General features: G+C 46.2%; 1 protein-coding gene across 3 annotated transcripts in view; it reads left to right on the top strand.

The window, feature by feature from the left end:
- fgf13a (fibroblast growth factor 13a) overlaps positions 1–27,117 on the top strand; it is a 755,468-nt gene that overhangs the window by 590,786 nt on the left and 137,565 nt on the right. For all 3 annotated transcript variants that reach the window (XM_070882897.1, XM_070882899.1, XM_070882898.1), the window contains one exon: positions 21,761–21,864. In XM_070882897.1, the coding sequence (XP_070738998.1) occupies positions 21,761–21,864 (104 nt within the window). The remainder of the gene's footprint in view (positions 1–21,760; positions 21,865–27,117) is intronic.

A 27,117-nucleotide genomic window follows, 5' to 3' on the forward strand; every position in this document is an offset into this window, starting at 1 on the left:
AAGATTCTCTGAAAAATCTGTAATATCAGTGAAATCTGAAGCAGACGGGAGCGGAGTGGTTATCACCAGTTATCAGAGAGGGTCCCACCCCTGGCCCAGAGAGCTTGGAACGCTCTCAGATTGAGCTGAGGAACAGAGGGAAGGGCAAGGTATACCCTCGTGCAAACAGTGAGCTGTGGGTGTTGGGTTAATGATGAATGGAGGAGTAGAGTGGAACCGAGGCGGCGTAGACTGAGAGAGGATAACTGATGAACCAGGGCAAGGATAATCAGAGCTTTAAGACGGAGACTAGAAGAACACGGGGAGAAACATGATTTATGATTGAATCGATGAGGTAACATGGCAACCAATTATCCCCAGAAGGCAGCAGAGACATAGAAAGAAACTTCAACTCGGAGAGGATATTTTTGGAAAGAAAACATAGAATTATTCCATAAATATTTTATATATATATATATAAATGTAGCTGGGCATATGTGTATACATATTTAGTTTTTAAACCTTTTATTTTAAATAACCCTGTCAAGGCAAATAGGACACTGGATTGATCCCAAGATCAATAAGACAGGGTTGAAATCCCTTGCAGGCAATGTTCCCGTTAAGCTGCACGGCCGGACGATGGTCTGGAGGTCCTGCGCAGGCCACTCACCGGCTTGTCAATGGGAATAGCTGCGCATGCGCGAAGATTTGAACAAGCCGCGCAGCCAGTGAAATGGTACTGCACAGGAAAAAACATTTACACGGAACAGTGCCTGTATGCAACATTTCTTTCACTCAAAAATAGAAAGAAGAAAGAAAGTATAGGATTTATACAGCGCCTTTCATGACCACCGGACGTTTCAAAGAGCTTTACAGCCAATGAAGTATTTTTTGAAGTGTACTCGCTGTTGTAATGTGGGAAATGCGGCAGCCAACTTGCGCACAGCAAGCTCCCATGAACAGCAATGTGATAATGACCGGATAATCTGTTTTTGTGATGTTGATTGAAGGATAAATGTTGGCCAGGACACCGGGGATAACACCCCTGCTCTTCTTCAAAATAGTGCCATGGGATCTTTTATGTCCACCTGAGAGGGCAGGCAGGGCCTCGGTTTAATGTCTCATCCAAAAGACGGCACCTCCGACAGTGCAGCACTCCCTCAGTACTGCACTGGGAGTGTCAGCCTAGATTTATGTGCTCAAGTTCCTGAAGTGGGACTTGAACCCACAACCTTCTGATTTAGAGGGGAGGGTGCTACCCACTGAGACACAGCTGACAAAAAAATTATTTTTTCCCCTCCCTGCAATAGGTTACCTACTGCTCCTGGGAGAAACATAGAAATATAGAAACATAGAAAATAGGTGCAGGAGTAGGCCATTCGCCCCTTCGAGCCTGCACTGCCATTCGATAAGATCATGGCTGATCATTCCTTCAGTACCCCTTTCCTGCTTTCTCTCCATACCCCTTGATCCCCTTAACCGTAAGGCCCATATCTAACTCCCTCTTGAATATATCCAATGAACTAGCATCAACAACTCTCTGCGACAGGGAATTCCACAGGTTAACAACTCTCTGAGTGAAGAAGTTTCTCCTCATCTCAGTCCTAAACGGCCTGCCCCTTATCCTAAGACTGTGTCCCCTGGTTCTGGACTTCCCCAACATCGGGAACATTCCTCCCGCATCTAGCCTGTCAATTCCAGTCAGAATCTTATATGTTTCTCTGAGATCCCCTCTCATCCTTCTAAACTCCAATGAATAAAGGCCCAGTTGATCCAGTCTCTTCTCATATGTCATTCCAGCCATCCTTGGAATCAGTCTGGTGAACCTTCGCTGCACTCCCTCAATAGCCAGAACGTCCTTCCTCAGATTAGGAGACCAAAACTGAACACAATATTCCAGGTGGGGCCTCACCAAGGCTCTGTACAACTGCAGCAAGACTTCCCTGCTCCAATACTCAAATCCCCTAGCTATGAAGGCCAACATACCACTTGCCTTCTTCACCGCCTGCTGTACCTGCATGCCAACTTTCAATGACTGATGAACCATGACACCCAGGCCTCGCTGCACCTCCCCTTTTCCTAATTTTCCACCATTCAGATAATATTCTGCCTTCGTGTTTTTGCCCCCAAAGTGGATAACCTCACATTTATCCACATTATACTGCATCTGCCATGTATTTGCCCACTCGCCTAGTCTGTCGAAGTCACCCTGCAGCCTTTTAGTGTCCTCCTCACAGATCACATCGCCACCAAGTTTAGTGTCATCTGCAAACTTGGAGATATTACACTCAATTCCATCATATAAATCATTAATATATATTGTAAAGAGCTGGGGTCCCAGCACTGAGCCCTGCAGCACTCCACTAGTCACTGCCTGCCATTCTGAAAAGGACCCGTTAATCCTGACTCTCTGCTTCCTGTCTGCCAACCAGTTCTCTATCCACGTCAGTACATTACTCCCAATACCATGTGCTTTGTTTTTGCACACCAATCTCTTGTGTGGGACCTTGTCAAAAGCCTTTTGAAAGTCCAAATACACCACATCCACTGGTTCTCCCTTGTCCACCCTACTAGTTACATCCTCAAAAATTTCCAGAAGATTTGTTAAGCATGATTTCCCTTTCATAAATCCATGCTGACTTGGACCAATCCTATCACTGCTCTCCAAATGAGCTGCTATTTCATCCTTAATGATTGATTCCAACATTTTCCCCACTACTGATGTCAGGCTAACCGGTCTATAATTACCCGTTTTCTCTCTCCCTCCTTTTTTAAAAAGTGGCGTTACGTTAGCAACCCTCCAGTCCATAGGAACTGATCCAAATTCGATAGACTGTTGGAAAATTATCACCAATGCATCCACTATTTCTAGGGCCACTTCCTTAAGTACTCTGGGATGTAGACTATCAGGCCCTGGGGATTTATCGGCCTTCAACCCCGTCAATTTCCCTCACACAATTTCCCGCCTCATAAGGATATCCTTCAGTTTCTCCTTCTCACTAGTCCTTCGGACCCCTAGTACATCTGGAAGGTTATTTGTGTCTACCTTTGTGAAGACAGAACCAAAGTACTTGTTCAATTGGTCTGCCATTTCTTTATTCCCCATTATAACTTCACCCGAATCCGACTGTGAGGGACCAACCCTTGTCTTCATTCATCTTTTTCTCTTCACATACCTATAGAAGTTTTGCAGTCATTTTTTATGTTTCCCGCAAGCTTCTTCTCGTACTCTATTTTCCCCCTCTTAATTAAATCTTTTGTCCTCCTCTGCTGAATTCTAAATTTCTCCCAGTCCTCCGGTTTGCTACTTTTTCTGGCAAATTTGTATGCCGCTTCCTTGGACTTAATACTATCCTTAATTTCCCTTGTTAGCCACGGTTGAGCCACTTTCCCCGTTTTATTTTTATTCCATTCAGGGATGTACAACTGTTGAAGTTCGTCCATATGATCTTTAAAGGTTTGCCATTGTCTATCCACCATCAACCCTTTAAGTATCATTTGCCAGTCTAATCTAGCCAATTCGCGCCTCATACCATCGAAGTTACCTATCCTTAAGTTCAGGACCCTAGTTTCTGAATTAACTTTGTCACTCTCCACCTTAATAAAGAATTCGACCATATTATGGTCACTATTCCCCAAGGGGCCTCGCACAACAAGATAGCTAATTAGTCTCTTCTCATTACACATCACCCAGTCTAGGATGGCCAGCTCTCTGGTTGGTTCCTCGACATATTGGTCTCGAAATCCATCCCTAATACACTCCAGGAAATCCTCCTCCACCGCATTGCTACCAGTTAGGTTAGCCCAATCAATATGTAAATTAAAGTCACCCATGATTACTGCTGTACCTTTATTGCACACATCCCTTATTTGTTGTTTGATGCTGTCCCCAACCTTACTACCACTATGTGGTGGCCTGTGCACAACTCCACTAGTGTTTTCTGCCCTTTGGTATTCCGTAGCTCCACCCATACCGATTCCACATCATCTAAGCTAATGTCCTTCCTCACAATTGCATTAATTTCCTCTTTAACCAGCAACGCCACCCCGCCTCCTTTTTCTTTCTGTCTATCCTTCCTAAATGCTGAATATCCCTGGATGTTGAGTTCCTAGCCTTGGTCACCCTGGAGCCATGTCTCCGTGATGCCAATCACATCATACCCGTTAACTGCTATCTGCGCAGTTAATTCGTCCACCTTATTCCAAATACTCCTTGCACTGAGGCACAGAGCCTTCAGGCTTGACTTTTTAACACACTTTGACCCTTTAGAATTCTGCTGTAAAATGGCTCTTTTTGTTTTTTGCCTTGGGTTTCTCTGCCCTCCACTTTTACTATTCTCCTTTCTATCTTTTGCTTCTGTCTCTATTTTATTCCCCTCTGTCTCCCTGCATAGGTTCCCATTCCCCTGCCATATTAGAAGTTTTTAAAGTTTTAAGAAAAATAATTAATTCCCAAAAGGCAAATACAGACTTCAGTAAAACGTCACTTTGCGTTTTAGATTGAAATAAATCACTGGCCATGTTCCTTGTAGATGTCAAAATGGTGTAAAATGCACCACTACAGAAAGGATCAAAAACTAACATTTCTCCCAGACCCCATTAAAAATTAATCTTGACTCTTCAATGCTCGTGCTCTGCTCAGCTCTGTATTTCTGGGTTACTTTCTCCAACACACTGTTGAGTGTATCTACAGTTTAAGAAACAATCCTGTGCCCACTGCAAGTATTGTGACATAAGAACATAAGAAATAGGAGCAGGAGTCGGCCATTTAGCCCCTCAAGCCTGCTCCGCCATTTAATAAGAAGATGGCTGATCTGATTATGGACTCAGCTCCACATCCCTGCCCGCTACACATAACCCTTTACTCTCTTATTGAGCTCCATGTTCTTCCTATCAAAATGTAATACCTCACATTTATTTGTGTTGCACTTCATTTTCCAATTATATGTCCATTCTGTAAGTTTATTAATGTCCTCCTGTAATTTGTTGCAGTCCTCCTCAGTATTGACTATCTCACCCCACCCCCCCTCCCACCCCCACCCCCCTCCCCACCTCCCCCCTCCCCACCACCTCCCCACCCAATTTGATGTCATCCGCAAATTTAGAAGTTGTGTTTTTGATTCTAAAGTCTAAACCATGAATATAAATTGTGAACAACATCGATCCCAGCACTGATCGTTGTGGAACACCACTACCCACCTTCTGCCATTGTCTGCTTTCTGTCTTGAAGCCAGCTAGCAATCCATTCTGCTACTTGTCCCCTGACTCCACATTCTCTGACCTTATTCAGTCTATTATGGGGCACCTTATCGAAGGCCTTTTGAAAATCTAGATAAATTACATCTACTGCATTACCCTTGTCTACTCTCTCTGTTATCCCTTCAAAAAATTCAATGAGGTTGGTCAAGCAAGACTTTCCCTTTTGAAATCCATGCTGACTATTCAGTATTATATTTTTGGTTTCTAGATGTTCTGTTTTCTCCTTTAGTGGAGATTGCATTATTTTTCCTCCCACTGATGTTAAGCTACACTTGAATCCTTTTGTAATAAAGGCTTAAATACTTTTAGAAGTTTTTGAAAGTTTTATGCAGGTTGTTACAATAATTCTGGTGTTAGTATGAATAATTCCCATGCTGTAATCCATCCGTAATTAAGATTTGTGGAGCTGGGTTAGAGTAGAGAAAGAAATATTGGAAACAAATTCATTGTTAAAATTGGTGAGTCATGCAGTAGCCAGAAAAGAATTCATTAACCTTTGCCTTTTTTGCCTAATTATTTTTTGTAATAAAAATCAATCTTTGCTTTTCCGGAGTTGATGCTGAACACTGTCTCCTGGGATTCCTGTTAGCTGGGAACCTGATTGAATGCAGAGCTATTGGGGTGGCAACAACTAATCTTCTTTTATAAAAAGAATCCATAACAATGTGAGCAATATAATATGGGATGAAAGAGCATTTGAAATGCAAGCTTCATATCTCCCTCGTCACACCCTGTTAATGAAAAGACGTATTAATTTAACTCTATTCACAACTTCAGGATGTCCCAAAGGACGTTTCCAATATTTCTTTCTCTACTCGAACCCAACTCCACAAATCTTAATTACAGATGGATTACAGCATGGGGATTATTCATACCAACACCGCAATTATTGTAACAGCCTGCATTAAACTTTCAAAAACTTCTCAAAGTATGTCAGCCTTTATTACAAAAGGACTGGAAGCACTTTTCCAAGCGTAGTCACCGTTGTAATGCAGAAAACGCGACTGCCAATTTGGCAGAAAAAGCCTCGGTTTAACGTATCATCTGAAAAACGGCACCTCTGATAGTGCAGCACTCCCTCGGCACTGCACGGGACTCTCAGCCCAGATTATGCAGCTCAAGTCTCTGGAGTTGGGCTTGAACCCACAAACTTCTGACCTCGAGGCAAGAGTGCTGCCCACTGAGCCATTGCCTGTAGAAACCCAGGTCCCATTGGAGAGGCCAGGTTATCGATTATAGATTTATGGAACTTTGCATCGCAGCTGACCTGTGGGGGTCAGTGCACCACACCAAACACTTTGGACCTTCCTACAAATGGTTCCTGAATTTGTGAGATACTGAACTGCCCAGTTCCTTTGGTCTGGCTGTTTTTCAAATGCTAGTTCTTTAAAAACCAAGTTCTGCTGTGTTATGTATTGAGGGTAATTTTCAGTCGGCTTGCACAAAGACTTAATTAGTTCTCAATAGAGTGAAGGCACTGAGGAAGAGTACTGAGGAATTTGATGAGGAGAAGGATTGATTTGAAGCTTTGTGTGTACAATGCATGCACTATGCTCACAGGTTTGTAGAGCTGTTGCATTGTGAGTGGCCTAGCCAGTCACGTGATGTTCACAAGACTCAATAAAACCCCAGCCAGTTGGATCTAGGTCATCCATGATGTGGTTTGCAGTTGAGAGCCTGATGGGTGAACTGGTAATGTGTCATGTGATTATTAAACTTTTGTTAATAAACCAACTAGTTCTTAACAGCAATGTGTTGCTATGAGTTCTTAAGCAAAGAACCCATGAAGCAAATACATTACAGTCTGCTCAGACCACAGACTCTGACATAAAAACAGAACATGTTGGAAACACATAGCAGGTCAGGCAGCATCTGTGGCGAGAGAAACAGAGTTAATGTTTCAGCTCGATGACCTTTTGTGAGAACTGGAAGATGTTAAAATATCATATTCCGAGGGGCCTAGATAGAGTGGATAGGAAGGATCCATCTCCCTTATCAGAGGGGTCAACAACCAGGGGGCAGAGATTTAAAGTAATTAGTAGAAGGAATAGAGGAGATATGAGGGGAAATGTCCCAGAGGGTGGTGAGGTCTGGAAACCCTCACCACATTTAAAAATACTTGGATGTGCATCTGAAGTGCCGTAACCTACAGGGCTACGGACCAAGAACTGGAAAGTGGGATTAGGCTGGGTAGCTCTTTTGGCCGGCACGGACACGATGGGTCGAATGGCCTGTTTCTGTGCCATGAACTTCTATGATTCTATGATTTAACAATTTATAAGGAAGTACAGAGCCAGAGTAAAGGGGTGGGGAGAGAACAAAGGTGAAGGTCTGTGATAGGGGGGAAGGCAGGAGTAATTAAATGACAAAAGAGATGATGGTGCAAGACAAAAGAGGATGGTAATGGGACAAGTTAATAAACAAAAGATGGGCCATATGCAGGTACAAAGCAAATACTCTAGTTTGCTTTGAGGGGGATCTGTCTTCCTAATAAGAGGCGTACAAAAGGGAACTCGTCTTTCTGGATCTAGTTTCTGGATTACACGTTCCTCCATTTAAGACCAGTGTTATGTAAATCTTCAGCAACAATTCAGAGGTGTTCCCAATGATTCAAGCCCAGAGTGAGTTGATGACGTCTGCCATTTTGTGACCAGTGGAACTATATTAGAGTAAGAATGTCGCGATTTGTGGAACAAGGCCCCAATTTATCCAGTTCTTTAAGTTAAGGACTAGGTGAAGAGACAAGTCCCTTCGAGCTGGACTCCGCTAAGGTTGGAAATGGCAGAAGAAAAGATTAGGTCAAATCAAGCAGTGACTAGATGATACCAAACATGAATCGGTCCAGTCAATGGGCTGGATTTTTGGTGTTCGGCGAAACGGTAGGTTTACGCCAAAATTACCGTTTTCACTGAGCTACCATTTTTCGGCCTAACCTTCGGCCTTTACGCCTGCATCAGTAAAGTCGGCATTGCACGAGGATTCGCGGCGCAAACCGCGAGTTTCGGCTACTTTAGTCTGGGGCCGGTAGCGCTGTGAGAGAGGCCTTGTGGGGGGGGGGGGGAATTGCAAAAAACATTCACAAAACCCTTACCTACTAAATCGCTGAAAAATAATTAAAAAATAAAAACTTTAACTTACCTTTTTTGCAGGTCTTTATATATACTTTGCAGTTCAGAGAAGGTTCACCCGGTTGATTCCAGAGATGAGGGGGTTGATTTATGAGGAAAGGTTGAGTAGGTTGGGCCTATACACATTGGAGTTCAGAAGAATGAGAGGTGATCTTATTAAAACTTATAAGATAATGAGGGGGCTTGACAAGGTGGATGCAGAGAGGATGTTTCCACTGATAGGAGAAACTAAAACTAGGGGACATATTCTTAGAATAAGGGGCCGCCCATTTAAAATTATGAGGAGGAATTTCTTCTCTCAGAGGGTTGTAAATCTGTGGAATTCTCTGCCCCAGAGAGCTGTGGAAGCTGGGACATTGAATAAATTTAAGGCGGAGATAGACAGATTTTTGAGCGATCAGGGAGTGAAGGGTTATGGGAAGCAGGCGGGGAAGTGGAGCTGAGTTCATGATCAGATCAGCCATGATCTTATTAAATGGCGGAGCAGGCTCGAGGGGCCAAATGGCCGACTCCTGGTCCAATTTCTTCTGTTCTTATACCGCTGCTGGCAGGGCTGCACCGTAGATTTGACCCTGACGGTATTCTGGACATAGCGAAGAGTGCTGAAAGTAGGACGGTAACACAATCCACAGTGTTGCACATTGTTGCACGTCGGCGCATCTCTCCCCGACGGTACGTGGAAGCGGTGCCGTAAAGAGGTGCCCGAGGATCAAATCGCGGCAAAAACCCGTCGCAAACCTGGCGAAAACCCGGCCCATTGTGTTGACAAGTGAGCAGAAAAGGTTCCCACTATACGTTTCAGTGAGGCACTGAGGCGAGAGTCTTTCTCTTGGCTGGATGACTCTACTTAGCAAGACATTACAGCTCTAGACAACTGTGTCACCCACATTTAGAGTAAATGGGCACTTTGTCAGCTGAAGGATGGAGTTGGCAGCCTGCCCTGTGCAGCTTTAATCTGGCAGTGCTGGCTACTGAGCAAGAGAGGTCTACAAGAAAAACATAATTGACATTTTTATTATTCAACATGCTTGAATTGAAGTTGTGGATCTTGATTCAATAAGTAAAGAAAGACTTACATTTCTATAGCGCCTTTCATCAACTCAAGACGTCCTAATGCGCTTCACAGCCAATGAAGTACTTTTGAAGTCACGGATGTAATGTTGTAACCTGTACTGGGGAGCAGTGCAAGGGAGAACGATTGGGAAATAACATTTTTTAAAAACCAGCATAAACATGTCATATTTCTACAGATATATTGTAGCTACTGCATTGTGGACATAGGTGGAGTTTTATATTTTCATTGAACCACGGAAAGTGATAATATAAGAACATAAGAAATAGGAGCAGGGGTAGGTCATACGGTCCCTCGAGCCTGCTCCACCATTCAATGAGATCATGGCTGATCTTCGACCTCAACTCCACTTTCCCGCCCGATCCCCATATCCCTAGTGCAAAAGTCTATCATCTCAGCCTTGAATATATTCAACGACTGAGCCTCCACAGCCCTCTGGGGCAGAGAATTCCAAACATTCACCACCCTCTGGGTGAAGAAGTTTCTCCTCATCTCAGTCCTAAATGGCCGACTCCTTATTCTGAGACAGTGACCCCTGGTTCGAGACTCTCCAGCCCGGGGGAAACAACCTCTCAGCATCTACGCTGTCAAGCCCTCTCAGAATCTTGTATGTTTCAATGAGATCACCTCTCATTCTTCGAAACTCCAAAGAGTATGGGCCCATTCTACACAATCTCTTCTCATAGAACAACCCTCCCATCCCAGGAATCAATCCAGTGAACCTTCATGTACCGTGTCCAAGGCAAGTACATCCTTCCTTAGATAAGGAGACCAAAACTGTGCCCACTACTCCAGGTGTGGTCTCACCAAGGCCCTGTACAATTGCAGCAAGACTTCCTTACTCTTTTACCCCAACCCCCTTGCAATAAAGGGCAAGCCATTTCCATTCCTTATTGCTTGCTGTACCTGTATACTAACATTCTGTTTTTCTTGCACAAGGACGCCTAAATCTCTCTGAACACAAATATTCTGTTTTTTCTATTCTTCCTACCAGAATAAACTCACATGTCCCCACATTTTACTCCATCTGCCATGTTGCTGCCCATTCATTTAGTCCAGCGATATCCCTTTGCAGGCTCTTTGTGTTCTCCTCACAGCTTACTGTCCCACCGAGCCTTGTATCATCAGCAAACTTGGCTACATTATCACACACAACAGATTTGTATTGTGTAGGAAGCACAATTTAGGTCTTCTGGCTTCGCACAACACTGAAGTGATGACCAGATTGTATCAAATCAAGTCCCTTTACTGAGAGTTGTAAAGAAAGAACTTGCATTTCTATAGCGCCTTTCACAACCCCAGACTGTCCCAAAGCACTTTATGCTTTATGCCAATTAAGTATTTTTTGAAGTCACTGTTGTAATGTGGGAAACGCGGCAGATAATTTGCGCACAGCAAGCTCCCACAAACAGCAATGTGATAATGACCAGTTAATCTGTTTTAGTGATGTTGATTGAGGGATAAATATTGGCACGATGGAGAACTCACCTGCTCTTCTTCGAAATAGTGCCCTGGGATCTTTTACATTCACCTGAGAGAGCAGACGGAGCCTCGGTTTAACGTCTCATCGAAAAGACGTGCCTCCGACAGTGCAGCACTCCCTCTTAGTGTCAGCTGGATTATGTGCTCATGCCTCTGGAATGGGAACTCGAACAAAGCCCTGACTCAGGCAAGAGTGCTACCCACTGAGACACGGTCGACACATTCTCAGAACGATGTCGGCCACGTGTCCATTTCCCTCACCTTTTACCAGAAGGAAAATTGTTGCATCTCAGATAACAATCGATGCCATGGGGCGTGATAGACAAATATATTTACATTTATGTAGAGTGTATGTATAATTCAATAGCGCGTAGGAGGACAAAGTTGTGTTGAACATTGCGGTGATCAGTGATTGGAACTTAAAGGGGTAAGGTACAGAATCGGGGGGCATGGAGGCAATGGGAGAGGGGAGGACAGCGAGGGGTACAGGAGGAGGGGAGAAGTTGGGGAGAGCAGGGGGAGGGGGGACAGTGGGGGGGACGGGGAGGAGGGCAGAGCGGGGGATGGGGAGGGGGGTGCGGAGGGGACAGTGTGGGGGACAGGGGGGACGGAGGGGCAGGGGGCAGGGGGAGGGAGGACTGGGGGAAGGGGGATGGGGGGCATTGGGGGGAGGGAGATGGGGAGGGGGGACGGAGGAGGGGGGAACAGTGGGGAGGGGCAGGGGGGCAGTGGGGGGGGGGCAGGGGAGGGGGGGATAGCGAGGGAGCATAGGGGGCTAGCGGGATGAGTGGACAGTGAGAGGGGTGCCGATCGCGACTGGCAGTGGCCGTCAGGAGTGGTGTGGAGTCGGGGGGTGTAGGGTGATCACACCTGCTACTCCAGGCTTTACAGGAAGATTTTTTTTTTATATCAACTTACCTTTAATTTGAGGCCTCTGCTTAGGTCACAAGACTCTGACCCCTGCCCCGCTCATCGTAGAAAGCTTCTGTGAGGGGACCAAAAATATTGTGATGGGCTCCCTCATTTCTGTACTGAAGGGATGCCGGAAAAATGTCCCAATTTCGGGTCGAGCATTTTGCAGGGGAGGTGGGGGGGAGGGCATAGCACGTTTGTTCCGCTGAGATTGGGCTTCACTGAGTCATCGTACATCCATACAGTGAGGTCCCATCCCTACTGCCATGGACATAAAGAGAACTGAGATTTACAGGCCGCAAATTGACCATAGCCGGAGCTTTGGGCATCGCTGATATTACCGTTAAGTAATATCCTTGGTCTAGATTCTTTCCTGATTTCCCGACCCTCAGATAGGGGTAACAATCCGGTCCCGCCGGTCCCGAGTCGGTGTCACCGCCCGAGCGCTGATTTTATCGCAGGGCCTTTAGTACATGCTCCAACAGCAAAATTCAGTTTTTAAGGCTAAGGATGAGAGAGCAGCGCTAAAAAGTGGCGTTGCACACTAACCTTCGGGCGGGAGCTCGGGAGGCCGACTGAATTTCCCTGCGGGAGGCTGCCACTAAGCACGCTGGGTAATGAGGTAGAATGGGGAAGAAACCTCAAACTTCCCCGACCCACATGTTGTGTATCTGTAAAGCATGCACTCCCATGTTCTGCCACCAAGGAGCTCATCCCCTGAAGTCCCAAGGGATCCCAGCATTCCTTGGGTGCACTGTATATAAGTTGGCCCCTAAGGCCTGTTCCTCACTCTGGAGTGTCTTAATAAAGACTGAGGTCACTGTTACTTTAACCTCCCTGTGTGCAGCCTCATCTGTATTAGGAACACAATAACTGGCGACAAGAATACGAATCCAATGCAGAGATGCAGCAAACTGTGGGCCTCCTGGAGAAGTTCTCGGAGGGTGATGACTGGGGAGCCTATGTCGAATGGCTAGACCTGGACTTTGTAGCCAATGAGCTGGACGGAGAAGGAAGCGCTGCAAAAAGGAGAGCGGTCCTCCTCACAATCTGCAGGGTACCGACCTACAGCCTCATGAAGAATCTTCTGGCTCCGGTGAAACCCACAGATAAGTTGTATGAGGAGCTGTGTACACTAGTTCAGGAGCATCTTAACCCGAGGGAGAGTGTGCTGATGGCGAGGTATCGGTTCTACATGTGCCAGCGATCTGAAGGTCAGGAAGTGGCGAGCTATGTCGCCGAGCTAAGGCGACTTGCAGGACAATGTGAGTTTGATGGCTACCTGGAGCAAATGCTCAGAGACTTTTTTGTACTGGGCATTGGCCACGAGACCATCCTACAAAAACTTTTGACTGTAGAGACACCGACCCTCATTGCGATAGCACAGGCGTTTATGTCCACCAGTGATAACACCAAACAAATCTCTCAGTACACAAGTGCTAGCAATGTTCATAAATTAACTGGAACTGTGTTTGCGAGCAGAAATGTACAGGGCAGAACCCATGAGTATGCAACTGCCAGCAGGCCTTAGGTGACCCAGATGACTCAGAGTCTGCAACAAAGGATGAATGCAAGGCAATTCACACCTTGTTGGCATTGTGGAGGCTTCTATTCGGCCTATTCATGCCACTTCAAAGGGTATGTTTGCAAGAGCTGTGGAACAATGGGGCACCTCCAACGAGCTTGCAAACGAGCTGCAAGCACTGCAAAACCTGCTAACCACCACAGGACAGAAGAAGATCGGTCCATGATGGATCAAAGCAATTTCGAGCCTCAGAGAGAGGAGGCAGATGCTGAAGTACATGGGGTGCACACATTTTCAACGCAATGTCCACCCATAATGCTAAATGTAAAATTGAATGGCCTACCCGTAGCCATGGAACTGGACACTGGCGCTAGCCAATCCATCATGAGTAAAAAGATGTTTGAGAGACTGTGGTGCAACAAGGCATTCAGACCAGCCCTGAACCCCATCCACACGAAATTGAGAACGTACACCAAAGAGCTTATCATTGTCCTGGGCAGCGCCATGGTCAAGGTCACCTATGAGGGCATGGTGCACGAACTGCCACTCTGGATTGTCCCGGGTGATGGCCCCACACTGCTTGGAAGGAGCTGGCTGGGCAAAATCTGCTGGAACTGGGATGACATCCGAGCGCTATCACATGTCAATGAGGCCTCAAGTACCCAGGTTCTTAACAAATTTCCTTCCCTTTTTGAGCCAAGCATTGGAAACTTTTCCGGGGCGAAGGTGCGGATCCACTTGGTCCCAGAGGCACGACCCATTCACCACAAGGCGCGAGCGGTACCTCACATGATGAGGGAGAGAGTGGAAATTAAGCTGGACAGGCTGCAACGCAAGGGCATCATCTCCCCAGTGGAATTCAGCAAGTGGGCCAGCCCAATTGTTCCAGTACTCAAAAGTAATGGCACGGTCAGGATTTGTGGCGATTATAAAGTAACTATTAATCGTTACACGCTACAGGACTAATACCCGCTACCTAAGGCAGATGATCTATTTGCAACACTGGCAGGAGGCAAGACAGTCACCAAGCTCGACCTGACTTCAGCCTATGTGACGTAGGAGCTGGAGGAGTCTTCAAAGGGCCTCACCTGCATCAACACGCACAAGGGACTGTTCATCTACAACAGATGCCCGTTTGGAATTTGGTCGGTTGCAGTGATCTTCCAGAGAAACATAGAGAGCCTACTCAAGTCGGTACCACACATGGTAGTCTTTCAGGACGACATATTGGTCACGGGTCGGGACACCGTCGAGTACCTACAAAACCTGGAGGAGGTCCTCCAGCAAATGGATCGCGTAGGGCTGCGGCTGAAGAGGTCAAAATGCTTCTTCATGGCAACAGAAGTGGAGTTTTTGGGGAGAAAGATCGCGACGGACAGCAGTCGGCCCACAGACGCCAAGACAGAGGCTATCAGGAACGCGCCCAGGCCACAGAACATCACGGAGCTGCGGTCGTTCCTGGGACTCCTCAACTATTTTGGCAACTTCCTACCGGGGTTAAGCACCCTTTTAGAGCCCCTCCATGTGTTATTGCGCAAATGTGAGAACTGGGTGTGGGGAAAAAAACAAGTAATTGCTTTTGAGAAAGCCAGAAACATTTTATGCTCCAACAAACTGCTTGTATTGTATAACCCGTGTAAAAGACTTGTGCTAGCAAGTGATGCATCGTCGTACGGAGTCAGGTGTGTATTACAACAAGCTAACGTTGCGGGGAAGTTGCAACCTGTCGTCTATGCTTCCAGGAGCTTGTCGAAGGCCGAGAGGGCCTACAGCATGATTGAGAAAGAGGCATTAGCGTGTGTGTTAGGGGTAAAGAAAATGCAACAGTACCTGTTTGGCCTCAAATTTGAGCTGGAAACCGATCACAAGCCCCTCACATCCCTGTTCGCTGAAAACAAGGGGATAAATACTAATGTCTCAGCCCACATACAAAGGTGGGCACTCGCGCTATCAGCGTATAACTATACCATCCGCCACAGGCCAGGCACCGAGAACTGTGCGGATGCTCTCAGTCGGCTACCATTGCCCACCACAGGGGTGGAAATGGCGCAGCCTGCAAACTTGTTGATGGTGGCGCAGCCCGCAGACTTGTTGATGGTCATGGAAGCATTTGAAAATGATAAATCACCCATCACGGCCCACCAGATTAGGACTTGGACCAGCCAAGATCCTCTGCTATCCCTAGTAAAAAAACTGTGTACTGCATGGGTGCTGGGCCAACATCCCCGTTGAAATGCAAGAGCCAATCAAGCTGTTCCAGCGGCGAAAGGACGAGCTGTCCATTCAGGCAGACTGCCTGTTGTGGGGTAACCGCGTAGTGCTACCCAAAAAGGGCAGGGAGACGTAAATCTTGGATCTCCACAGCACACATCCGGGCATAGTAATGATGAAAGCGATAGCCAGATCCCACGTGTGGTGGCCCGGTATCAACTCTGACTTAGAGTCCTGTGTACGGCAGTGCAGCGTATGTGCTCAGTTGAGCAACGTGCCCAGAGAGGCACCACTAAGTTTGTGGTCCTGGCCCTCCAGACCATGGTCGAGGACCCATGTCAACTATGTGGGCCTGTTTCTGGGTAAAATGTTCCTGATGGTGGTGGATGCTTTTTCAAAATGGATTGAATGTGTAATAATATCTGGAAGCACCGCCACCGCCACCATTGAAAGCCTGAGGGCCATGTTTGCTACCCACGGATTGCCTAACATACTGGTCAGTGACCACGGGCCATGTTTCACCAGTGCCGAATTTAAAGAATTCATGACCCGCAATGGGATCAAAGATGTCACCTCGGCCCCGTTTAAACCAGCCTCCAATGGACAGGCAGAGCGGGCAGTACAAACAATCAAACAGAGCCTTAAACAAGTTACAGAAGGCTCACTCCAAACCCACCTGTCCCGAGTACTGCTCAGCTACTGCACGAGACACCACTCGCTCACATGGGTGCCCCCGGCTGAGCTACTCATGAAAAGGACACTTAAACCCAGACTCTCGCTGGTTCACCCCAACCTGCATGATCAGGTAGAGAACAGGCGACAGCAACAAAATGTAAACGATGGTCGCGCCACTTTGTCACAGGAAATTGATCTGAATGACCCTGTGTACGTGCTAAACTATAGATATGGTCCCAAGTGGATCGCGGGCACGGTGGTAGCTAAAGAAGGGAATAGAGTGTCTGTAGTCAAACTAGACAATGGACAAATTTGCAGAAAGCACCTGGACCAAACAAGGCTGCGGTTCACAGACTACTGAACAACCCACAGCAGCACCACCTTTTTCGAGCCCACAATATACACCAAAAGGATCAATGACATCACGCTGGACCAGGAAATCGAACCCATCACGCCCAACAGCCCAGCAAGGCCAGGCTCACCTAGCAGCCCTGCAGGGCCAACAATACGCCAGCCCAGCGAGGGCACAGCCAACACACCAGAACAGACATTTGTACTGAGGCGGTCCACCAGGGAAAGAAAGGCTCCCAACCGCCTCACCTTGTAAATAGTTTTCACTTTGACTTTGGGGGGTGGGGGAGTGATGTTGTGTATCTGCAAAGCATGCACTCCCATGTTCCGCCACCAGGGAGCTCAACCCCTGAAATCCCAAGGGATCCCAGCATCCCTTGGGAGCACTGTATATAATCCGGCCCCTAAGGCCTGTTCCTCACTCTGGAGTGTCTTAATAAAGACTGAGGTTACTTTAACCTCCCTGTGTGCAGCCTCATCTGTGTTAGGAACACAATACCACACACACAAATTTCCCCGACCCCTACACAGAAACTTCCCCGACCCACACAGAAAAGAACATAAGAACATAAGAATTAGGAACAGGAGTAGGCCATCTAGCCCCTCGAGCCTGCTCCACCATTCAACAAGATCATGGCTGATCTGGCCGTGGACTCAGCTCCACTTACCCCCCCCCCCCCCCTCTCCCCGTAACCCTTAATTCCCTTATTGGTTAAAAATCTATCTATCTGTGACTTGAATACATTCAATGAGCTAGCCTCAACTGCTTCCTTGGGCAGAGAATTTCACAGATTCACAACCCGCTGGGAGAAGAAATTCCTTCTCAACTCGGTTTTAAATTGGCTCCCCCGTATTTTGAGGCTGTGCCCCCTAGTTCTAGCTTCCCATACCAGTGGAAACAACCTCTCTGCCTCTATCTTGTCTATCCCTTTCATGATTTTAAATGTTTCTATAAGATCACCCCTCATCCTTCTGAATTCCAACGAGTGAAGACCTCGTCTACTCAATCTATCATCATAAGGTAACCCCCTCATCTCCGGAATCAGCCGAGTGAATCGTCTCTGTACCCCCTCCAAAGCCAGTATATCCTTCCTTAAGTAAGGTGACCAAAACTGCATGCAGTATTCCAGGTGCAGCCTTACCAATTCCCTATACAGTTGCAGAAGGACCTCCCTGCTTTTGTACTCCATCCCTCTCGCAATGAAGGCCAACATTCCATTCGCCTTCCTGATTACCTGCTGCACCCGTAAACTAACTTTTTGGGATTCATGCACAAGGACCCCCAGGTCCCTCTGCATCTCAGCATGTTTAAATTTCTCCCCATTCAAATAATATTCCCTTTTACTGTTTTTTTTCCCAAGGTGGATGACCTCACACTTTCCGACATTGTATTCCATCTGCCAAACCTTCGCCCATTCACTTAACCTATCCAAATCTCTTTGCAGCCTCTCTGTGTGCTCTACACAACCCGCTTTCCCACTAATCTTAGTGTCATCTGCAAATTTTGTTACACTACACTCTGTCCCATCTTCCAGGTCATCTATGTATATTGTAAACAGTTGTGGTCCCAGCACCAATCACTGTGGCACACCACTAACCACCGATTTCCAACCCGAAAAGGACCCATTTATCCCGACTCTCTGCCTTCTGTTCGCCAGCCATGCTAATACATTTCCTCTGACTCACACACAAATGTAATGTCTGTAAGCTTGTAATGTTTGTAACTTCACACTGTGGATGTGGACGTATTGTGTACTGCAAGTGCAGAGTTAATAATAAACAGAACCAGGCAGATTCCGGAGACCTCCGAGAGAGTTGCCTCCCATGTCGGAAGCTGTGTGTGCTTGTGCTCTGTGAATATATCACATTTGGCGGTGAGATGGGATTTTTCGGATGATTTAAAACTTAAATTTTGTTGGTAAAGGATTCAGCCAGCCGACAGAGAGATTTTGGAAGTTTCTGTCTTTGGAAAAAAGCTACAAAATCCGAGGTAAAATACAGCACACGGTGTGAACAGCTAGAGATTTAAATGGCAAGTGTAATCGGACATTTGGGGAATATAGACACGACCGGGAACGTTTTAAAGCGTATGTGGATCGGCTAGAAATGTATTTCACTGCAAATAACATAATCGAAGTTCTAGACAATGCAGTCCAGAACTGGGCTGTGTTGGAACGTAAGAAAGTGATCTTCTTATTGGAGGCGGATCCGGCATTGTACGAAACCCTTGTAAATCTGCTTGGGACTGACGAGCCAAAGGACACAATGCTTAAAGAGATTTTAACGAAGCTGGAGCAGCACTATAGCCCCAAACAGTTAGAAATTGCTGCAAGCTATCGTTTCGGGATTTGGAGTCAAAAGGCTGATGAAAGTATCAGTGATTACATCGTAGCATTAAAAAAGCTATCGATGCATTGTAATTTTGGAAATTTTCAAAACCGAGCATTACGGGATCGTTTTGTTTGTGGGGTAAAAAATGATGCGATCAGAAGGAAGTTATTGATGACGGATGACTTGACTTTTGAGATTGCTTGTCAGACAGCAAGGTCGATAGGCATGGCCGAACAATATTTCCGAGAATTAGATAATAATTACGGTTGACAGTCAACCGAGGTAAATCACCTGCAGGTTCAAAGTAAAAGCAAATTGGTAGAGAGCACCATGTTAGTTCACTATGACATATCTAAGAAGAGTGAAGAGCCATCACCATAAATGGTTAAAGTGGTTATCAGGAAGAGTGGTGAAGATATGTGATCCTCGCACATATTTGGTAAAGATGTTTGATAATGGACAGGTTAGGTTTGTTCATATTGATATTTTACCTACAGACAGGGAAGGAGTTGAAGGCGGGAATGATTCAATTATTTCTGACTCATCAGATAGTTTTGATATACCAGTAGCAAATCCTAAATCCAATATACTGGAAACAAATCCAGGAGAGAATCAGAATGAAAGTCTGAGTCCGAGTCAGAAAAACAAAGAGTCTGAAGTTAGAGTGAGTTCAAATAAAAATCAAGGAAATGCCATGGGGGAAAACGTTCCTCAGGGTGAGCCTCGAATGAGCGTGAAATCGACACCATGTTTGGAAGGTTCTGTTCGAGAGCGAAGGTATCCTCTTCGAAACAGAAAACAAGTGGTAAAGTTAAATTTGTAAATATGGAAAAAAAAGTTTATATCCTGTGTTATGTATAAACATGAAAGTTATGTATGATGTTTGTTATAATAACTTCTTCATTAAGGAGGGAGAAGTGTAATGTCTGTAAGCTTGTAATGTGTGTAGCTCCACACTGTGGATGTGGACGTATTGTGTACTGCAATTGCAGAGTTAATAAACAGAACCAGGAAGATTCCGGAGGCTTCCGAGAGAACTGCCTGCCATGTTAGGAGCTGTGTGTGCTTGTGCTCTGTGAATATATCACAACAAACTTCCCCAACCCACACACACAAACTTCCCCGACCCACACACACAAACTTCCTCGACCCACACACACACAAACTTCCCCAACCCACACACACAAACTTCCCCGACCCACACACACACAAACCTCCCCGACCCACACACACACAAACTTCCCCGACCCACACACACAAACTTCCCCGACCCACACACACACACTTCCCCGACCCACACACACAAACTTCCCCGACCCACACACACACAAACTTCCCTGACCCCCACACACACAAACTGCTCTGACCCACACACAAACTTCCCCGACCCACACACACAAACTTCCCCGACCCACACACACACAAACTGCTCTGACCCACACACACACAAACTTCCCCGACCCACACACACAAACTTCCCCGACCCACACACACAAACTTCCCCGACCCACACACACAAACTTCCCCGACCCCCACATACACAAACTTCCCCGACCCACACACACAAACTTCCCCGACCCACACACACAAACTTCCCCGACCCCCACATACACAAACTTCCCCGACCCACACACACAAACTTCCCCGACCCACACACACAAACTTCCCCGACCCACACACACAAACTTCCCCGACCCCCACATACACAAACTTCCCCGACCCACACACACAAACTTCCCCGACCCACACACACAAACTTCCCCGACCCCCACACACACAAACTTCCCCGACCCACACACACAAACTTCCCCGACCCACACACACACACAAACTTCCCCGACCCCCACACACACAAACTTCCCCGACCCACACACACAAACTTCCCCGACCCACACACACAAACTTCCCCGACCCACACACACAAACTTCCCCGACCCCCACACACACTTACAAACTTCTCCGACCCCCACACACACTTACAAACTTCCCAACCCACACACACACAAACATCCCCGACCCTCACACACACACTTTCCCAACCCCCACGCATACAAACTTTCCCGGTCCACACACACACACTTCCCCACTATTGGGACTAATGAAAAAATGAAGAAATAAATACAGAAAAGAAACTTCCCTTGCTCTCTGGCCGATTCTGCCTGAGTTCCGCTGTTTAACCACCATTTTTTCCAGCCTGTATGGCCACCTGCCAGTATGGCATCTGTACAAACTAAATATGGCGATAGAGGCGCCAAGGAGGCGTTGCACTGACATCATGGTTTCCATTGCGTTAGCCAGCAGGTTGCAACGTTTTAACGCCCTTAAAAAATGACCCTCAAATTTCGGGTCAGGCGTGAACAGCGCCCAGCGCCGCTCCTAACCATCCAACTCCCAGTTAACACCCAACACTGACGTTATCAGCAGGTGTTAGCAACCGAATTTCAACCCCTTAATTTATTCTTTGTCCTGTCTGGAGCGATCACATGATAATTTCGTAACTAAAACAAACTAAAACTAAAACGTTTAACAGGAGATTTCACGATCCAGCAATCCCACGTTGGATTGGCACTTACAGAGAATGAACTTTGCGAAGTGACAGACTGTGTGTCCAGGAATTGCCGAGATGTCCTCCTCCTGATCCTCACTGGCAGTGCCGGACAGCAGGATAAGTTTATGCCACACTTTTTACTCTTCCTTCTGTGAGTTTTTGCCTGCTGATCAGTTGTGAGTCTTGTGCTTAACGTGTATTTTCCCTGTGTCGCCAGGACTGTGTTCAAGGTTTGCATCAGTCAATTTTTCTTTTCAAAACAGAATTCTCTCTCTGTCTCTCCACAGCTTTATTCAACCTCATACCAGTGGGGCTTCGAGTCGTTGCCATTCAAGGTGTGAAAACAGGACTATATCTGGCAATGAACAATGAAGGATATCTTTATACATCAGTAAGTACTCACAGTGAAAGTTGGGCATTGCACTGACATGTTGTCGTTATAGCCTAGAACGTGTCAACTCATCCTGACAGCATGCTGTTCAATGTGTTTGCTGGACATGGTGGCGTATTGCGATAGGAGAAGGCTTGTGATTACAGGGTTTGTTCCCGACAGTTTGACATTTCTGACCATCCCAATTTAATTTGTATATTAAATCGACACCATTGGTCTGCCGATGTTTGCCGACTTGTTTGCACGATTTTGATACCTGTCTGTTTCGCACTCCTGCCAAAAAAGAATCAAGAAAGACTTGCATTTCTATAGCGCCTTTCACAACCTCAGGACGTCGCAAAGCGCTTTACAGCCGATGATGTACTTTTTGGAGTGTAGTTACTGTTGTAATGTAGAAAACGCAGCAGCCAATTTATTTTTATAGCAAGCTCCCACAAACAGCAATGCGATAATGACTCAGATTATCTGTTTTTTAATGATGCTGATTGAGGGATAAATATTGACCAGGATACAGGAGAGAATCCCCCTGCTCTTCTTTCAAATAATGCCAAAGGTTCTTCTATAGCCACCTGAAAGACAGCACCTCCGATAGTGCAGCACTCCCTCAGCATTGCCCCTCCGACGGTGCAGCGCTCCCTCAGTACTGCACTGGGAGTGTCAGCCTGGACTTATGTGCTCAAGTCTCTGGAGTGGGGCTTGAACCCACAACCTTCTGACTCAGAGGTGAGAGTGCCCTCCCCCACCCACCCCACGCCTTAACTTTTGCTATTGAGGGAGTGTCGCAAAGGTTCACCAGACTGATTCCCGGGATGGCAGGACTGACATATGAAAAAAGATTGGATCGATTAGGCTTATATTCACTGGAGTTTAGAAGAATGAGAGGGGATCTCATAGAAACATATAAAATTCTGACGGGATTGGACAGGTTAGATGCAGGAAGAATGTTCCCGATGTTGGAGAAGTCCAGAACCAGTGGTCACAGTCTAAGGATAAGGGGTAAGCCATTTGGGACAGAGATGAGGAGAAACTTCTTCACTCAGAGAATTGTGAACCTGTGGAATTCTCTACCACAGAAAGTTGTTGAGGCCAGTTCGTTAGATATATTCAAAAGGGAGTTAGATGTGGCCCTTACGGCTAAAGGGATTAAGGGGTATGGAGAGAAAGCACGAATGGGTTACTGAAGTTGCTTGATCAACCATGATCATATTGAATGGTGGTGCAGGCTCGAAGGGCCGAATGGCCTGCTCCTGCACCTATTTTCTATGTTTCTATGTTTCTATGTTGATGCTTCAAGCACTGGCCAGCAATGAGGCATTGTGTTTGGGTGAATCCTGCTTTAAAGCCGAACCTTGGGCTCTCTTCAGTGACAAGGACAGGTCAAACAGCCATCAGCCTTCAACGAATGAAACCATTCTTCGAACTACTCTAGACCCACTCTGGAATAGATTCCGTAACCCCGGGGGCCAGAGCATTTTACCCTCAAATGATCATACCATTTGTTTTTAATTCTTGAGTTGTGGACAACGTTGGTAAGGCAGAATTTATTGCCCATGGGGCATTGAGTCAGGTGCAGGCCAGACTTGGTAACAACAACAGGTTCCCTGCCCTGTAGGACATTGCTGAACCAGACTGATTCCTGGAATGGGGGGATTGTCCTATGAGGAGAGATTGAGGAGACTAGGCCTGTATTCTCTAGAGTTTAAAAGAATGAGAGGTGATCACATTGAAACATATTAAATGACTACAGTGGTTGACAGGGTAGATGCTGAGAGTCTGTTTTTCCTGGGTTGGGGAATCTAGAACACGGGGTCACAGTCTCAGAATAAGGGGTCGGCCATTTAGGACTGAGATGAGGAGAAATTTCTTCACTCAAAGGATTGTGAATCTTTGGAACTCTCTACCCCAGAGGGCTGTAGATGCTCAGGCATAGAGTATATTGAGTCAGCTGTGTCTTACTGGGTAGCACACTCGCCTCTGAGTCAGAAGGTTGTGGGTTTGAGTCCCAATCGAGGAATTTGAGCACATAAATCTAGGTTGGCACACCAATGCAGTACTGAGGGAGTGCTGCACTGTCGGTGGTACCGTCTTTCAGATGAGACGTTAAACTGAGGCCCCGTCTACCCTCTCAGATCGACATAAAAAATCCCATGGCACTATTTCGAAGAAGAGTAGGGGAGTTAACCCCAGTGTCCGGCCCAATATTTATCTCTCAATCAACAGTCTATGCAAAGGAATGTGAATTTCAGCTTCGATGCAGTGTGGGAAATGCCAGCGTTTAATGTTAAGTTGAAGTGCTGAGATGCTGTGCACCACCTTTGATAGCAGTGTACTGGGGACCTAATTTTTGTTGGGAGAGAATGGCAAAGAAATCCTAGGTATTTAAACTGATCTAGGTACTGGGGTCTTCCTCAGGAGAGTTATCCCTGGCGTCCTAGGCAATATTTATCCCTCAATCAACATCACATAAACAGATTATCTGGTCATTATCACATTGCTGTTTGTGGGAGCTTGCTGTGTGTAAATTGGCTGCCGCGTTTCCCACATTACAACAGTGACTACACTCCAAAAGTACTTCATTGGCTATAAAGCACTTTGAGACGTCCAGTGGTTGTGAAAGGCGCTATAGAAATGCAAGTCTTTCTTTCCTTTTTATATTCAAGACGGAGATCGATAGACTTTTGGATTTAATGGAATCAAGGGATATGGGGACAGTGCAGGAAAGTGGAGTTGAGGTAGATGATCAGCCATGATCTTGTTGAATGATGGAGCAGGCTCGAAGGGCCGAATGGCCGACTCCTGCTCCGAATTCTGATGATCTTTTGTTAACAATCCGACAGCTTCCTGCTCACTTTTTCCCGGTGCGAGCCCAATTTCTGGGCCATGAACTTGGGGCTGCTCGTCCAGTACCACGACCAACAATACGGCCTTATTCATTTACCTGAAGCTCTCCGTTATTTCGGCAGAGATGTGAAACTGTTTACTTATTGGTGCACCAGTATCAGGTGATATAATTTTAAGACTGTTATTTAAAAGCTGTAAATGTCAAATTGAAACAGTCCAAACAGGAGAATGGTGAAGAGTGGAGGAGGACAGGGGAAGATGGGAAGATCAGAAGTAACACTCTGAAAACTTTTTAGTTCAATTCTTATTTTAGTAAAATATTCATATTGCAACATTGAGCTGCCCCCAAAATTTGGGTCTTATTATTGGGATTTGTTTCAACAATGGTGGTGGTGATATGAAATCTTGAAATGTCAGGGGGCACAGAAGTCACGGGCAAAAGAACCAAAGGGGGAGGTGAGGAGAATGTTTTTACGCAGCGAGTTGTTGTGATCAGGAACGCGCTGTCTGAAAGGGCGGTGGGAGCAGATTCAATAATAACTTTCAAATGGGAATTGGATAATTAGTTGAAAAGGAGAAACTTTTGCAGGGCTTTGGAGAAAGAGCAGGGGCGAATGGGGCTAATTGGATCGCTCTTTCACAGAGCCGACACAGGCTTGATGGGCCGAATGGTCTCCTCCTGCGCTGTACGATGCTACGAGTGTAGAACCTTAACTTTGTCATTGATGCATTGCAAAATTTCACATGTTACTCAAATTCTGAAAACTTACCCATAGTTATTTCAGATGGAAGTTAGGTTCCTATGGAAATAGTAGAAAGCGTTGCCAGTTTAAGCAGAGAGGAGCTCACTCCGCCTGTGAAAGGTGTCAAGAGATGAAAAGCATTTTATACACTGAACTAATTGGTGTTTACATAACAGAGTGGATAGAGTGAGCTGTTCCCAGTATTGGTTCCTGCTCGAGTAATTCATCTTTCAAGTGTGGTCATTCCTGCCTCACTGGACTCGTTGAACATGCCACGTAAAAGGAATAATTAGTATCCAGCCTCTGCATCTGCAATCATAGTGTAGCGCTCTAGCGATCGGGCATGCCGATCTGCCCCAGCGCATTTTTATGCGACTGTACACCGTGATATCTCAGTCCCTCCTCAAATCTTTTCTCAAAAGGGATCAAATGCCAGGCTGGGTGTTGGGACCAACTTTCGCTCAGTGAAGAACAACTGGGACTGGAAACATTCAGTCAGTCGTGAACATTTCCTTCGAAGAAGCCTGTTAGTTGTAAAAACAATTCTATTCAAATTGGAGCAATTTGCAGTTCATAGAATCATCGAACAGTACAGCACAGAAGGAGCCATTCGGCCCATCGAGTCTGCGCTGGCCCTATCGAAGAGCTATCCAGTAAGTCCCACTCCCCGCTCTTTCCCCACATCTCTGTATTTTTTTTCTGCTACAAGTATTTATCCAACTCCCTTTGGAAGGCAACTATTCACCATCCTATCAGGCCGTACATTCTAGATCCTAAGCACTCGCTATGTAAAAAGGTTTTTCCTCATGTCCCCCTCTGGTTCTTTTGCCAATCACCTTCAATCTGTGCCCTCTGGTTACCGAACTTTCCACCAATGGGATAAAGTTTCTCAGTTGCCTGACTCTTTAACCTTTCGCTTCCGTGATTGGCTCGACTTCACCCGCTCTGTGCGAAGTGAGTACTAAAATATAGCATTTTACTGAATGCAAAGTTAGAGATGCTGATTTATTCAGCTCTGTGAGCATTTTTTTCCCAAATCTAACCCATAGTTTGATAAGGTAAAAATGTTCTTCTGTTGAAACATTTGAATAATGTCTTTCTAATGCCACAGAAAGATTTTCCACTTACCATTTTGTTACTGATTGACTATTTTATCAATTTATGTTGAGTAAAGTCTACAGTTTATCACTATTCAGTACACTTTTGGCTTAAAAGGTGTTTCACTGACTTTGCTTCTCATCAATTATCTAGTTGCTACGGGCTTTGCAGGCAATTGAGTTGTGAGACCAGTGTCCCTCTATTCGAGCAGTTATCTGTCCAGTACAGGTCTGCTTCCAGGTAGATCCATCTCCCTATTGCACATGTTCAAAGAGTGATGTGGTTTCACACCATTTTAATCCTTTCCAGTGCTTGATAACATCAGCCTGGAATGGTGGGGGTGTTAATGGGCCCAAGTTTCCACACGCGCCTAGAACGGCGCAGTCCCGACCTGGATGCCCGTTTTTCGCGCCACAAAGTGCGCCTAAAAAAGCCCTCCGTATTCTCCACCTCCCTGCAGGTCCTCTGGCCCTCGGCGCAGCGCAGCAGGAGCTGTAGGGGGCGGAGCCAGGTCCCTGCGCTGAAAACAGTGCCGGGATCTCTGCAAGTGCAGCAGTTCCAGGTGCCCGAA

This window comes from Pristiophorus japonicus, chromosome 6 (genome assembly GCF_044704955.1).
Source record: "Pristiophorus japonicus isolate sPriJap1 chromosome 6, sPriJap1.hap1, whole genome shotgun sequence".
NCBI classification, from domain to species: domain Eukaryota; kingdom Metazoa; phylum Chordata; class Chondrichthyes; family Pristiophoridae; genus Pristiophorus; species Pristiophorus japonicus.